This window comes from Rhinatrema bivittatum, chromosome 5 (assembly GCF_901001135.1).
Source record: "Rhinatrema bivittatum chromosome 5, aRhiBiv1.1, whole genome shotgun sequence".
Classification (NCBI taxonomy): domain Eukaryota; kingdom Metazoa; phylum Chordata; class Amphibia; order Gymnophiona; family Rhinatrematidae; genus Rhinatrema; species Rhinatrema bivittatum.
The window spans coordinates 72,460,820-72,477,652 of NC_042619.1; the positions used below are offsets into that span (position 1 = coordinate 72,460,820).

Here is a 16,833-nt window from a genome sequence, read left to right on the forward strand (position 1 = left end):
AGGCCCAGAGGTATGATTGAGACCAATTAGAGCTAAGTTTGACCAGCTATGTTTGAGCATATTAAAAGCTGCTCTAAATCAAAGGAACTAAGTTTTTCTTTATTTAGCTGGTTATCTTTTGCCAGCTATCTATATTTAACTGGCTATTTTTGTTTAGCTGGCTGTCTTTAGCCAGTTAATCAAAGAAAACCAGCTAAGTACAGTTTGCTGGCTGAAGACAGCTACATAAAGACTGCAAGCTATCTTTAGCCATCAAAGTGTGCTTAGCTGGTTATAATTATCAACTAACCATGTAAGTTTAGGCAGGAAACTCCAACCACACAAACAGCAGTCCTAAATCTAGCCTGTCAAATTTTGACTAGCTAGGTTTAGGACAAATTTCAGCTGAAAATTTAATTGGTTAGTTTAATCTGAAATCTTCTTAAAGATAACTTAGCTGGATCTCTAACCCACTCAGTGGATGTTTGAAAATTGACCCCTTGTTGTCCTTGTTCTGTTTCCTGGCTTACCTTCAACTAGAAAAATACTTAATTTGGAGGGAAAGGAGAGATAGTGGGGTCAAAATGCAGATTTTTAACTGCAGGTCCAGTCCAATTAGAATCTCTCATAACCTGCCCCATATCCACCCACCACACTGGCTATTATTCTTATACAGACTCCTAAGAGGCACGATTCTTCACAGCTGTAATCAATTAACGTTTCCCAAACAAGGCTTCGCTGTTTTAACTCATAGCCTCCTAGTTGTTTTCGTTTTGTCTTGTCTGTCGGTATTGATTAGACAGTATGCGCCAAGAAACAGGGGCTGTCTATTATGTCTCTTTACAGCACTGCATATATCTGGTATGCCTATACGAATAATGATGACAATTCTATTCGAGGTATGTTTTTCAGTTCCTACCACACTTAAAATTATCTAAATAAATACAGTTTACTATGTGACTTATTTTAATGCACAATATGGAACCTAACACAATGGGTTCTATTTTAAAAGTGCTGTTGAGCGAATAAGGAATGGCAGCCTAGTGGTAAGAGCAATGGATGGAGAACCAAGAAATCCCGGGATCAAATTCCACTTCCCCTACTGAAACCACTTATGACCTTGGGGAAGCCACTTTAACTCCCATTGCCTCAGGTACTCACTTAAAGCTGAATTTTCAAAAGTTGCACACTTAAAAATCAGCAGTTATGCATGTAAATGCATATACTCATGTATACACTATTTTAGAAACCTACAACATAAACATGTAAGTAAGGGTGTGTGGGTAAATCTACATGTGTAAAAAAAGAGGTGGTCCAGGGGGATTCATGAGTTTTAAGAGTTACATATTTTTTGCCCTCAACAGCCCCTGAGGCAGCTCCTGCGTGAGCGAAACCCGGCCAGAGTCGGGCTTATTCCAATAAAGGCTGCTTTTTACCGATCACCTTGTGTTTCTTTGCTTATCAGCATCTTGGATCGGCTTCCGATTTGTTTCTTGAGTCCAACATTTATGCATGTAAATTACTATTTTCTAAGAAATGTACATGTGTATATTTGGCAGCTTATTTGCGTATATTTGCACCTGCTCTTTTATCTGGAGTAAGTGATCATAAACGTCTTAAGAGTGTCATACTGATTAGATGAGGGATCTGAGTGAAATGGGGGGGAAGTTAAGGCTGAAGATCCAGGAGGGTCTCGACTACCTGCAGATGGAGTGGGAGAACTGGTAGACTAATTAGCAACACTGGTAATTTCATTGCCGGGCGCATGGTAGAAAGTCTCCAGATTTACAAGCATAAAACCCGCCTTACAGGAGGTAAATGTATGTAAATTATGCGAGTATAATCCTCATCTATATTTTTAAATTAGAAGCTAAAATACATGGGTACAGTAGCCACGCATCACTTATTTGGCGCACCACTTATTTCCTTTATAGCTATGGTTTGTTTAATGATTGTGCTATTCTGTGATGCATAACTGTTTAATTTGAAGCACATTAAAAATAACAGATGTGTTTTGTCTGATCACTCATGTTTTCTTAAAATGCGACAAACTCAAGATTTCACCAACAATAGCAATGCTGTGCAAATATTTTCTGTATATCAATACTTTAGACTAGCGTACCTCATATAAAAGGCACTTAGACTGCACCACTGAATGCAGTGTCCTACGTCTTATGAATGAAACAGGTGCCTGTATATTTTATAATCATTGGCTCAAGATAAACCCAATGTTCAAAAATCCAGGTTTGTATTTTTTTTTTGTTGCAAATAATATACTAGAGGTATAGTAAGTTTGATGAATCCAAAGAAAACTTATCTTAAATCTCTGAAGAAGCTTTAACAGTAGCTTATAGAGTCACTCTTAAAGCCCACAGGAAAAGGCCAAACTGAAGCACTGTCTTTATGTTACCCGTTTCGATTTCTTCTTTGTCAGGGATCAGAAATCAGCACACGGTGATGGACCGGAGTCCAAGCTCAAAAAGCCACAGTGGGAACGAGTGCTCCTCTGATATACACTAGCCGGATAAGTGAGAACTTAGCTGGATAAGTGCAATATGTATTTGTGTGTTTTTTATATGCATGCAGACTGTTGGGTACGTTTGTGTGCATTGTATAACTCGTGCGTATCATATATGCACAGGTTATAAAATAGAGGAGTAGATTTCCATGTATCTAGATACATATATATAATAGCGCATACATAGCTGTTTTAAAATTATCCTCTTAGACTTTAAGCTCTAAAGAGAAGGGACTTATTCTAAAAAATGCTGTAAATACTTGGCAAGACAAGCTACAAATCCAATAATAAAATAACTGGTTATTTTTAGCCAATTATCTTTAGGAGAATTTCAGCCAAACATAACCAGCAAGATTTTTAGCTTAAAATTTCCTTTAAGATAATTTACTAAAATTTGACTGGCTAGATTTAGGGTTGCTATTTGAGTGTTTGGGGTTGCCTGCCGAAGTGTAATCAGCTAGTGATGAAAATCAATACTATCTGGCTAAGTCATAAGCCTTATCAAAATCCCAATGATCACTATACTGTTCCAAAAATACATTATCACAAGAAAACAACATGAAAAGTAAAATCACATTTTTTCAATAACTTTCTTTTGTAAGAGAATTTTATCAGCAATAACATAGTCAATTATACCTCAATTTCATAATTTTTCTAAAAAAGCTTTTTTTTTTTTTTAACAAAAGTCGAAATATGCAAACATACAAAACCTACTAAAAAGCATATATATTCACTTAACAATATAAAGTATAGTACACAGAAGCACATATATAACAATTTGAGAAAAATTATGAAATTAAGGGGTTTTTGCCTGGCTAAATTTTCCCCCTTGAGAATTTAAGGGGTTAAATTTAGTCAATCAGAGGGAAACATTTTTGACAGTAAAGGTTTAACTGAATAATTCCTGAAATTAGCCAGTTAAACCTTTTGAAAATAAACCCTTAAGAGGTTTCACTACCAATGCTTTAGAAATACAAGACCCTAGAATCATTTTAATCATGTACAATTATCACTTAGTTGCAAGCAAGATGATGCTCTCAGTTCAAATATCCTTCTTATACTTATACTTTTAAAGGTGAATTTTAAAAGCCCAGCATGTGCCAAAACCTGGAGATATGTGAATATGTTGGGCCGGTGCACATCAAGTGGATTTTAAAAGCCACTCGGTTATGCGCGTATCTCCCACTGCATGCACAAAAATGTTCTCTAAACTGGGGCAGGGCATGGGCATCCCTGGATTTCTCAATGAAACCAGCATATAAATACTTACGTGCACAAGTGTGCGCTGGAAACCCTATCGCATAACTTTATTTCTGCTATGGATGGCGTGTAAGTCATAAAACAAAAAAAATATAGGCATGACAGCAGGGTTTTAAGGTCAGGGTTAAGAGGGGGAAAATGAGGCTATTAAACTAAGGGGTTTGGGAATCTGATCCTTTGCCTGGACAAACTGGGAACTAACTAGTGAAACTGGCAATGTCTTGGATGCACTCCTCTTTTAAAATCCCCCCACATACACACACTTACACAATGGAATTGGGATTTGCGCGCATATGCGCGTCCATTTAAAATTGCACGCACATGTGCGCACGCTCAGCCTATTTTATAACATGCGTGCATATATTTGTGTATGTTATAAAATAGCTGCGCCCCATACACCTGTTTAAAAGTTACCATCTAAATGCAGATTGCCCCAGCCTATGTAGTTGGTGCTTTCCATCTCAAAATGCTACCTTAGGCTAGCTGGTTGGCATCCGCTGGTGGCTGCAATGGCTATAGTAAAACTTCTACTCTTTTCAACGGATGCTCTCACAAGATTTCAAGAACAACTCTGACTCATTCATATTTATTTCATCTTTATATTTTCTAAAGATTTTGAAAATAGATTTTAGTCTCTTCAAAAGACAGCATATAAAGCAATGTAATAAAATACCAACCAAACCATAATACAGAATCAATACAATGTCGCAGGCAGAAGTCTTCCCAAAACAGCTATATGAAACAAAACAAGAAGGGAAGAAATGCAGAGGCATGGTTTCTGGAGTGCTTTCTAACACAGATATAACGGAGCAGTGTGAGTATGGATGGAGACTGTGGTGGGGATGTGTCTTGGGAGAATGATACGAGTGTAGGTGGAGTTTGTGGGGTGAGGGGTGTGGTAGTGGTGGCATGTGTAGTGTAGGGGGTATCTGGGGGATGGACATGTGATGTGGCATATTGTGCATTTTTGGGTGGGTGCAGGGTGGTGCGGGTGGGAAAGGGGTTTGTGGAAGGGTTGTGTGACAAGAGCAGCAATGCAATTCTAAAGGGATGTGTCAAAGAACAGAGGATCTCTAGTAGCTAGAGAATGGAAATGAAGAAATGGAGTAACCTCAGTTACATCTAAAGTTAACATTTCTGCATGTGAGTGAGAGGCAGTTACTACCCTAAGAAACATGCTGGGTAGAATGGATGGAGCATGTTGGTCTTTATCTGCCGTCATTAACTATGTTACTATGGGGTCGATTTTAAAAAGTCCACGCACGCACATGGAGGCACCGATTTTATAACCTGTGTGTGCCAGTGTGCACATGTTAAAAAAAATCCGATGGCTGTGCACGCATTTGCGGGTAACCTGTGACTCGTGTGCTGGGGGAGGGGAATTTTGTAATCTACGCGCGGCGACACAATTGGACCTTTGCGCAATTCCCTCCCAGTCCGCTCCAATTAAAGAGTAGACTGGGAGGGAACTTTCCTATCCCTAACTCTACCCTTCCTCTCTCCTCCCCAACCCCTAATCTAGCCCTACCTATTCCTAATTTTTTTGTTTTGTAGCTTACCTGCTCCTTCGGAGCAGAAATAAGTTACATGCACCAGTCAGCTGCCGGCTTGCGGTTCCCTGGGACAGGGCCTAATGGTCACTGTCCCGGCCAGCCCCTGCCCCTCCCCAACCACAACCCCCGGCCCATTTTTTTTCAGGGCCCAGCACTTCTGTGCGTAAACAGGGTTATGTGCGTGGCTGGGTCCATTCTAAAATGTGCGTGCTGCGTGAAACTCCTACTTTTTATGGCGTGGTCTTTTTAAAAATGGCCCGAAAGTGTGTATAGGAATCTAAATTATGTTTTTTCAGGAGTATGGCTGTGTGTTTATAGGTAGTGGATGTGGCTGAGACAATTTGTGTGTGGGTGTTGTATGTTTGTGGCTGTGTATGTATAAGTGGGAAGATGTAAGTGAGTATTTGTAAATGGGGTGAGTGTTGATTTGTGAGAAGGTGGTTCTGTGGGGAATGTGCAGCAGAGAAGTTTTGGTGTGTGGATTTTTTTGAGTGTATGGCTGCATGAGTGAATGGAGAGATGGGTAAGGTTAGGGTGCAGGTTGAGGTGTGTGGATGGTGGGAGGTGTTTGGCTGTACGCTGGGTGTGTGAGATGGACAGCCTGGGGATTTGGTGTGGTCAGTTTGTGTGGCAGTGTGTATGGGGAAAGGGATGTATGTACATTGTAAGCGCCTTTTGTGCGTTGCTTCATTTATTATCCCTGTCTCTATCTGACTTTGCTGCTTTGCGGCAAAGTGTTGGTAGGATGAAGTGGCACATTTGGAAGGGTGCACTGTTCAGCATTTTAACAGTCTGAATAGCTTTCAATAGATTTTATAGAAAACAAAGGGATTTTTTCCTATTGAAAGCAATGGGAACTTTTTTGGGGAGGCTCGGTTCTCAGAGAATGCTGATCTGATATTTTTGGTTTTCAACCTGGTCTGGGACATTTTCTTCCTGCATGCCAACTTTAGTGAATTTCCATCTCTTTTTTGGAGAGTGATTGAGGGCAATTATCAATAGAGTGCATAACTCAACAGATATGTACCATAAACAGAGGCACCTAAAGTTACGGCTGTAATTTATAAATAGCTCAGAATGAGCTGCACAGTTTATAAAACACCACATATCACAACTCTGAAAGATAATGCACATTTTTAAATACAGGGATCCTTCACTTTACACAAGTAACCTATGCAGCAAAAGGCATGCAAACATTTTTTAGCATCTGCTCACTAAGGGTAGAATTTTCAAAGAGTTACGTGTATACATGCTATTTTCTAAACATAAAACATGTGTAGTTTTGCTTTCACACATACATATATGTAAGGAAAAAGGGGGTGGTCTGGGACATTCGGGGGTGAGGCCAACATTTATGCATGTAAGTTGCTATTTTAAAAGACACAAGCATATAGGGGTAATTTTCAAAAGGATTTACATGTTAAATGTAACTACTAATGTACTTAAATATAATTAACAAGGAACTATCATTCAAGAACCACAAATCGGATATCACAAACTCCTAACCCTATGTCGCCTAAAACCTTTCCTTTCCCCCAACGACTTCAAAACAGTCCTACAACTACTCATCTTCTCCAACCTGGATTACTGCAACTTCCTGCTTTTCAACCTACCTCTCACCACCATCCGACGGCTCCAAATCCTCCAAAATACAGCCGCCAGAATACTCACAGGAATGAAAAAATAGGATCACATTACCCCGACTCTCGTATCTCTACACTGGCTCCCAATAAAATACAGGATAGACTATAAAATACTATCCATAATACGCAAAATAATATATGAAAACAAACAAATTGGCTAAGTGCATCCATAAAACTACACTCACCAAACCGAAATCTCCATTCAGCTAACAACGGTTTATTAAAAATTCCACCAGCTCGTCACAAACTTACCTCAACTCGGAAGAGAGTCATATCCCTAGGAAGCCCCGAACTATGGAACACCCTCCCAACCAAACTGAGAGCACAACAAAATTTAAAAACCTTCAAAAAAAGAACTAAATCTTGGATGTTCACCAGAGCCTACCAAAACAACCTATGACTCTTTGATACTTCTTCCCTCCCAATCGACCCATATAAACATGCAGACCCAATCCAAAATACATAATTTAACCTGTACAATATATAACCAAGCTATGTTTATAATGTATAAGATAACTATGTTAACAAGCGTATGAATTTTTGAACACTCTGTTAAACATCGAAACTTTGTAAACCATTGTGATGGCGAAACCGAACGACGGAAATAAAACTCGATAAATAAATAAATAAAAAAACATTTCATTTTTATTTATTTAAAAATAATTTATATTTCGCGTAATCTAAAACATTCAAATGTGGATTACAATAAAACATTCATAAAATAATTAGAAAAAATACCTAACACAAATAAAACTTTGGAACTGCATCAAGAACCGACAAAAACTTGCCTTAGGCTGTTTTCTACACTTCTTAATCATTCTCTGCAAAAGCTCTATGAAACAACTCTGCTTTCAATAGTTTCCTAAATTTCATATACTCGGATTGCCACTGGTAAGCTATTCCACATACATGGCACATCAATGGAAAACACCCTGGATCCTTATTCTATGCATCCTATATTCAGTTACTGATGGACTTGCCAGAAACCCCTGACTAGAGGACCACAATTCTTGAATGGGGACATAGGCCCAGATTTTAAAATCCAGTGGATTTACGCACGTAGGTGGCTTTATGCGCGCCGGGCCTATTTTAAAAAGGCCCAGCTATGCGTGTAAGTCCCGGGGCCGAAGAAAAGGGGCAGAGCGGGGCGGTCTGGGGGGCACCCGGCACAGTGGCCATTTGCTGCTGTGTCAGAGGATCGCATGCCAGCAGGCTGCCGGCACGCGCAACAGGTATGACAAAGGTCTGGGGGGTCTAGGTTAGGGCTAAGGGGCGGGTAGGTTAGGAGAAGGGGAAGGGAGGTTAGTTTAAGGGGTTGGGAAGTTCCCTCCCAGGCTGCAATGATAGAATTAAATAGCAGCTGTGTCTCTCTGGCAGGCTGTAAGTACAGTAAACACAGAAATGCTGGCATTCATGTAGTCAGGTCTGTCTGGCACGATATTCAATCCTTGTGTTGAGAAGGTTGGTGACAATAGTGAGATGTCTGGAAAGGACATGGTTACCAAGGAGCCCCTGCTGTTCAGGTAACAGCTGCACTGGTATTGGTGGCTGTTTGGATTATTGCTGAACCTTGGGTAAGGAAATGGGAGGAGAGGGGTGCTAGGTGTAAGATTAAGAGAAGATCCTATAGGCTCAGCTACCCAAGAGGATGGAATAAAATGGAGAAAGATGACAAATACTGTTTTGGATGACGAGTCGTATCCTACATGCAATCAAACTTTATGGCTTGCAGATTGGCTATATCTTTGGCAGTGCAGTTAGGAATAACTGGACAGACCAACTGCTCTTTTTCCACCTTCTTGTACTATGTTACTATGACAGGGTGCATGTATTGCGATACACAAGATCAAATGACAAGTGTCTTTTACCACCTGAAAAGTGTCAATATCCCATGATAACATATATCCTAGCATGTCATTTTGCAGTATTTTATATGCAAGAAAACCACTTCTAAATGTTGAGGGGTTGAATGACGCTCTCTCTTCCCCACCCCACTTCAGAACAGTATTGCAAACACTTATCTTTTCTAGCACTGACTACCTCAACGCACTCTTACTAGGACTCCCAAGCACATCGATAAGGCCACTCCAGATACTTCAAAATACTGCAGCCAGAATACTAACGGGAAAAAAGAGGAGGGACCATATAACCGAAACTCTAGCAGACTTACATTGGTTACCCATCAAATACAGGATAAAATACAAGGCCCTTATGTACCATACACAAACTAATATATGATAAAGAAGCAGACTGGCTAAACACAGCCTTACGAGTACACGTTCCACAAAGAAACCTCCGCTCAGCAAACAAAGCACTACTAACAATCCCTTCAGTAAAGTCAGCAAAATTAACCCAAGTGAGAGAAAGGGCTTTATCATTGGCTGGGCCCATACTATGGAACACGATGCCACCCGAACTCAGATTACAGAATAATCTCAAAACTTTTAAGAAAAATCTAAAAACATGGCTCTTTAAAAAAGCCTTCACTAAAGAGTGTGGAGGGTAGAGAATGAAAGTACAGGGTAATGCAGATGAGAATGAATTTACTCAATCCTACATTTAAGAAGTAATATTTCAAAGAGATAGTAACTCAATAATACACCTGGACATGACCAACATTACTCAAATAATGATTTTATTTATGAAATTGTAACCGAACTTTATTGGCACCTGTTAGAATGTACGATATCCTACATTTACTTACCTTAGTCTATGTGCCTATTTGTAAACCGTTGCGATGGTATATAACTTAGCGACGGTATAGAAAAGTTTTTAAATAAATAAAAAAATAAATAAATCCCCACAAAAAAAGCAAAATCTCTCTTCAAAAGTTTTAAATAATCAGCAGACATTATAATGATTGAAAACATGCATTATGTTTTGAAATTAAACAAATGCTCATTTTTTTTCACCTTTAACAAGTCATAAATAGGGCTATCATAATATAAATATCTAAAAATGTTGCTTTGCTTCATTTAGTTAGAGAGAGAGATCCTAAAAACATTTGCTACTGATGTGTGGGGGGAGAAGGTTAACGATGGAGATTCTTGGGGGCAAAAACATTATTATAGCTTCAAGGTAAATTCCCAGTATTTACGAGTCATATCCTACAGGCAATCAAACTTTATGGCTTGCAGATTGGCTATATCAAAAGTTTTGATCACCTTTGCTAGACCTAAGGCCATTCTGGCAACAAATTAGAAAGTTACCCCCAATCCTTTGACTGACTTTCTCAATTAGAAAAGTTCATTTTAACACACAGACTATAAAATCCTGAATGGAGTGAATTATTTTTCTACTTCACAATTCAATCTCTTTAATCATTCTTTTCTAGTTTACTCATTCTACTAAATTTGATCTCTTTGAGGATAGGTCTGGAAAGGTCACCTGGTTTTGCCAGTGATTCACAAGCAACTTACTCCTGGTCTAAAACAGGAAAAGGCTAATGGCAGCACACCTTACGTACTTTCTCAATGCAACAGAATGAAAATTAAAACCTGCAGCTGAGTGCTTATGGAGAAAACCTGGGACCATACCAGGATTCCATTACAAGTCAAAAAGAATGCCATCTTGGTACTCCAATCCAAATAATAATTTAATCAGCCATGGAACAAATAATTTAGCCATCTACACCAAAGTAAGAACCTATCTTATCTGACATATAAAGAGATGGACAAATATAATAAAGTAAGATGGAAAATATGAACTGTACATCAAAACGAACAACTCTAGTTATGCACATTTCATATTTTTTGCCTTACTGTATTATATTTTACCTTTTCTATACACTTTAAACAGTGTTTGTTGTTGCTATTTCTTTTTTGCTCAGCTATAATGTGATCCTCTGACTCTAAAACCCTGTTGATTCATTTGTTTTATAATGGATAAGCTTATTCTACTTTATCTCTGTCTTGCACATTCCTCTTGTTTTTAGAATTTTCTTGGTTAAATGAATAATTCTTTCTTTTAATACAGTAGTGAAACACAGTAAATGACTGAGTACTTTTGTTGTCATATTGTCTTAGCATCTTATCAGCAAGGTAACCCAATTCTGTTTACACTGCTGAATATCCACAGGGAGAGCTCAGATGGAATAATAAAGGGTGCTAATGCCTTGTTCCACAATGATCTTCCTTTTGGTTGCATATCATGCCTATTTCTTTGTACAGATAATCCAATTAGAATTTAGTATCCACGGTAATCCCAAAAGCACTACATGTACAGACTGTACTTTTAGTGCATCTAGAACTACAGTTGTATCATGTCAGATGCTCAGAGAAACAGGTGCTGGGAAGCACTTGGTAAAGGTATGCATACATATTGGTTTCTTTATGTCTTAGCTCCAAAGAAAGATCTACATGAAATGAAAAGTTAATTGAGTTACTAGCTCAATACAAATAATAAAGTAATCAGCCATCAGAGTGTGTGACTGATGTTTTTTTTTGACTTGTTACCACTTCTGACAGCCATACAGTTTGGACACTGAAGGGTAAACTATTAAAAGGCCACACTACAAAAGAAAAAAAAGACACATCAAGGAAAATCAATAAGTATATGAAACAGAATGATAATGGAGAGGTTTCTGTGGGGACAAAGGGATATTTCCAAAATACTAAGGCGGGTAAGTTGATATCTTATATACAACATTCAAAAGGAAGAGAGAGACAAGGGTCACTTTGAGCTAACTAGAATCCCAAACTGCAGTTCTGAAATTATCAACTAAAGCAATGGTTTTCTCTTTGAAACAAAAAAAATTATGAAAAAGTGCTTAAATAATGCTATTGTAGAAATTCATTCATCAGATTGAACAGACCTATAAAATCCATCAGATACAAAAATGATCAAATTCTATATGACTTCCGTATTATTATGAGCATGTTTGGGTAATTTATGTGCAAAACATTACAGCTCCATGATAAACAATATCTGCTTTGGCTTAATCTTCCAAAACTGGCTTTGAAATATGGAGATGTGTGAACATTTCATGATGCCCAGGTCCCTTCTTTAGTACAGTATAGGTGATTGCTGTGGTTGCTTAAGCACCCCTACTACTGAGCAAACTGCTTCACTGTTACTCCTGGGGAACTCTGTGCTACTATGGAGCACAGGATACCCCTACTGTATAGAATTTGTATTTTTTGCACAAAATTTGGAGAAAGGCCTGTGGGCTGAGAGCAAAGCCCATCCCGTTCGTGACAGAACAGGGAGGCCGTCAGGCAATGAGCAGGGCCCATCATGCTCACAGCAGAAGAACAGGGAGACATGGGGGCCTTGAACGGAGCCCACCCTGCTCATGACAGAAGAATAGGGAGTTTGGTAAGCCACGAGCTGAGCCCATCCCGCTCATGACCAAAGGAGAAGCAAGAAAGCCTGAGAAAGGCAAGAGAGTCTGTGAGAGAGAAAGGTGTGGCATTGTGTGCGTGAAGGTGAGTGTGTGTGTGTGAGAGAGAGAGAGAAGGTAGCCTACCTGAGGGTGGGTGTGTACATGAGATGGAGGTTGTGTATGTGCAAGAGAGAGAGGCAGCCGGTATGAAAGGGTGTATGTGTGCATGCGTGGAACACAGAGAGAGAGAGGGAGCCTGTGTGAGGCGCTGTTATAAGAGAGAGGTCAAACTCTGAGAGTGAAGGACTGGGGGGGGGGGGGTGGAGATAGTGTGGAAGGGGTTGAGCGTGGAGGGGAACTGGAGAGATATTGGAGAGCGGAAGAGTTGGGGGCAGTGCGGGTAGAGTGAAAGGGATCTGTCTAGGGGAGTAAGGAGAGAGGTGGAAGGACCATTCTTACAGTGCACTTTTAGGAGACCTCTGCTCAAAACTCTGCATTATTGAGGAATAACTTTTCTGTGTCTCATTTTACATTCATTATTTTGATCAGTATAAAGTATGAGTATGCAGAACTTTGCAGAATTTTACATTTTTGTGTGCAGAATTCCCCCAGTAGTAACTGTGTAGGGAACTTGAGAACTCCATGCTGCATAGCTACAGGGGACGTACTTGGATAACTTCTGCTGCTGCTCCCACCGCACCCTGTAGCCTCCTAACTGAGAAACAAATGCCTGATGAATAGGTTGCAGGGAGGACGAGGGAGTGGCAGCAGTGCAACAAAGGCAAGCCCCCTGGAAAGGGAGAGGAGCTGATAGAAAAATCAGGAAAGGAGAATGGGAACGAGGCACTGAAGAAAGAGCTCTGAAAGTGGGGCCAGAGAGGCTGAGGGAGGGGATGAGGGCTTGGGAGAGGAGGTCAGAGAGGGGCTAGGAAAGTGAATACTGTTCTGAGGGGCTGAAAAAGGAGCTAGAAGAGAGGATGCTGGCTGGGAGAGAGGCAGGGGCTCCTAGAGAGGAGAAAAGCTATGAGGGGGGAGAGAGGATAAGAAAGGAGGAAAGATTTGGTGATGTGGAGAAGGGTTTGGAGTGGAGATGTGAAAAGGGATAGAGAGAGAGAGGAGCAAAAAGAGGGGCTGGGAGAGTGAGCACAGCAGGCTGTGAGGGCAAGGAAGTTTGGGAGAAGAACAGGGAGGGAACACGGGCAATGAGGGAGAAAGGAGCTGAGAGGAGGAGGAGAAGGACAAGGCATGGGCTGTGAAGAGGAGTTGAGAGAGGTAACATGAGGAGAAGAGAAACTGGGATGAGGAGGACACATGCTGAGGGAGGGGGAATTAAAAGGAAGAAAGGAGCTTGGTATGTCTGGCAAGATGCAAGTATTATAATAACTAGAAGTCCTAATGGAAAAGCAAATGCTCACATAGCTTGGGTTTGTCTGGCAACCTATACATTCCTTGCATCAACTGGGTCAATGCAGTGGCAAGGTACTATCTGGAAAGGATGGGAGATCCAGGAGGCTGAATGTTTATGCAAGAACTATGGTTGTGCTGCTAATCAGTATGTTACGAGTGGGTGAAAGTGAGCCCTTGGCTGCTCTCAAGTTGTCACTGCCTGGCTCGTAAGGAGATGGAACAGGCCCTGACAGGCGGTGGCAGATACATCCGACATGGACTGCAGTGTCTTCTCTTGGAACAACTCTTCCCCTGCAGGTTGAGCCCTTGGGTTCTGGGGGCCAGCAGGACATGCAGTTTAAGGAGCACTAAGGAGACAAGGTCCAGGCGATGGCCAGGGCAAGTGGCCAGAAGAAGAGTCAAAGTTCAAACTAAGGTCAAGGCAGGCAGCAGTAAGCAGAGTGGAGGTCCAGACAAAGTAAGGGTAGGAGGCAGTAATCAGAGTCGATGTCCACGCTAAAATCAGGGTCAAGCAGTCTGTCCAGAACAAAGGAACAGGGGAGCAGGGAATGGACCTGGGAGACAGTCATACAGGAGAGACCAGGGGAGGCAAGGCAGGAACATGTCAAGACAAGGCAGGAGGCACAGCAAGGCAAAGCAGAAGACACACAAACACGGTAAGGCAACAAGAACAGATGACAAGCTCTGGAGACCTGTTGCTGAGGTGCTGGCTGGTTGCAGAGTGCTTCCTTATATACCTGATGCCATCAGCCAGTGTCCCTGGAAGTCCTGGCTGCAGGGCCTACAAGAGGAGCTCAAGGAAAGTGGAAGTGCTATAGATGGCCCTTGGATACAGCACGGTGCAGGAGGCTATGCCGGAAGCCCTTATAGGTAAGGGGTATTACACATTAAGACCCATTCATTACTTCTGCTACAAAAATAAAATAACCATTTATTTTCTTACCTTTACACCTATTGCAACAATAAGATGTTTGGGAAGTTCAGCATTATCAAAGCAGTATGGGCATTTTTCCATGCTCGCCATCCATTTTCTATGTTCAGAGATTGCTTGTTTTCTTTCACGTTCTTGTTCTTGATCAACACGTTCCTTTTTTGCCGCTTTAGACACAAACATGTCATCCAGAGTGTAGTACTCTTTGTCAGTTTTTTCCATAAACTGAAAAATTAAAAAGCAAAATAAAACTGGATCTCTAAATAAAGGAGGATAAAAGAAAAATGAAGGATTTTAGTATATTATTAAGATTCTTATTTATATACCATTTTCCCAATACCTAGCTAGAGGAGCTTATCCATAGTAACAATCATAGTAGCTATACAAGCTTGATTATTCTTTCTTTATTCTGTATTAATCGCTTACTGCAATAGCATTAAGTGATGTACAACAAAACATACTTAATAATGTAGCAGCAAAATAAAACAGGAAGATAAAATACAAACTCACAGACTATAAAAAGGCCATAAATATAGCAAAAACAAAGTACATAAAAAAGTAAACAATAACATACTCGACTATCAATGAGTCAGTAAAAGTACAAAATAGATTCAATTAAAATTCAACTTTAAGACTCATTCTAAAAACATAATTAAAACCTGCTTTTCTCCTCACACACCTGTAAGCTGCATAAATGGAAAGCTGCAGATTATAAATTATGCAACAACAGGCTAATTATGCATTTTCTCCTGCAGTCACAGAATCACAGGAGCCCGGGGGTATAGCATCAACAGCAATAAGAAAAGGTAAGATATTATACACACACAAAAACATTCAAGTCCACGGCTTACAAAGATTAATGTACAAGTACTCACGATCATAACCTCACTATAATATTAAAACATAAATCCATATTTGACTAAAATGCACTTTCTTTGAAACGATTTTTTTTGGCTGTGTTTAATTTCATGGCACGTTATTATAAACATAAAACTTGCTAGTTCCCCGGCAGCTGAAAGCAAAGCATTCTATAGAGAATTCACTTAATGAAATTGCTCCATCCCCAACTTTTATACTGAAGAATTACAAGATGCAAATCAGACTGACTTCTGAGACCATAAGAGGCAACAAAATTAAAACAATCATTCACATAAAGTGCTGAATCTCTGTTCAAAGAGATAATAAATGAGATCTCCAATGGTTTCTAATATCAACTATTCACAATTGATGTGCAAGATAAAACAAGAGCTTCCCAGTTCAAAGGCCATTTTTTCCACTATTGCAAAATTGCTATAGGCCTATTGGTTATTGAGGATTTGTACCTTTCATAAGTAATGTGAAAAACATAGCCTCTCCCCAGCATCTTATGCCTAGCATACAGAGAGAGTAACTTAGAGTATTTTACAACCTGTGTATATTAGGTGTAACCTTTTGCCGGGAGGTTTGCTGTTTCTCCTAGGGCCATAAAAGTATTTGTTCTTTGGGGGCCTCACTTTCCATACTATTCCCTCTCGTTTCAGATCCTAGGTGGGTTGTTCTTGCTGTGGGGGGAAAGGAAATCCTTCTTGGCCCAAGTGATGGAATGTTTCTCCTTAAGTGTGTATCTCTCTAGTACAGAATATTCCCCAGGGACAGACAGGCTGGATGTCTATCATAGTCAAGCATACTTCCCACAACTGAAACTGTGCATTTGAACTATTTACATAGTCTCGCTACGGATTAGCCTTTATTCTTCTCTCCAAGACCTGAGGGGAAACTTGCCACTTTTTACTTATCAGTGTATAAGCCCTAAACTGTATGGGGAATCCTGATGGGGAACCCCAAAACATAAAAAGATTCTACCTGAGTCCAAAGTTCTATCTCTTGCCCACAGCCTATGTCCTGGTCCCTTTGGGGTGGAGATCGGGTTGGGAGTCTCCAGATCTTGATGTTTCAATCCCATTCTCTCTTTCCACATTATCTTCTAGATGCCAACCATGGCCAACAGGTGATGAAGTGTTTATTTGAAATAGAGAGTATTGCAGTGTAGCAGCTTAAGTTTGCCTATTTGCTGTGCTGGTGTAGTAGTTGCCATTATCCACTCAAGAAATGGGGATGCTGCTAAGCAGAACATCCTAATTGGACATTATTAACATCTTATAATGAAGCTCACCCATATGGATGAGACAAATTTGTCTAGCAAAACAGAAGTTTATTACTGCAGTGTAAAGTCTTTCCCA

The 16,833-nt window shown here is 40.1% G+C and overlaps 1 protein-coding gene across 4 annotated transcripts in view; it reads right to left on the bottom strand.

The window, feature by feature from the left end:
• Positions 1 to 16,833, bottom strand: part of CWF19L2 (CWF19 like cell cycle control factor 2) — a 664,038-nt gene that overhangs the window by 111,206 nt on the left and 535,999 nt on the right. For all 4 annotated transcript variants that reach the window (XM_029602446.1, XM_029602444.1, XM_029602447.1 and 1 more), the window contains exon 14: positions 14,627 to 14,839. In XM_029602446.1, coding sequence (XP_029458306.1) covers positions 14,627 to 14,839 — 213 coding nt within the window. The remainder of the gene's footprint in view (positions 1 to 14,626; positions 14,840 to 16,833) is intronic.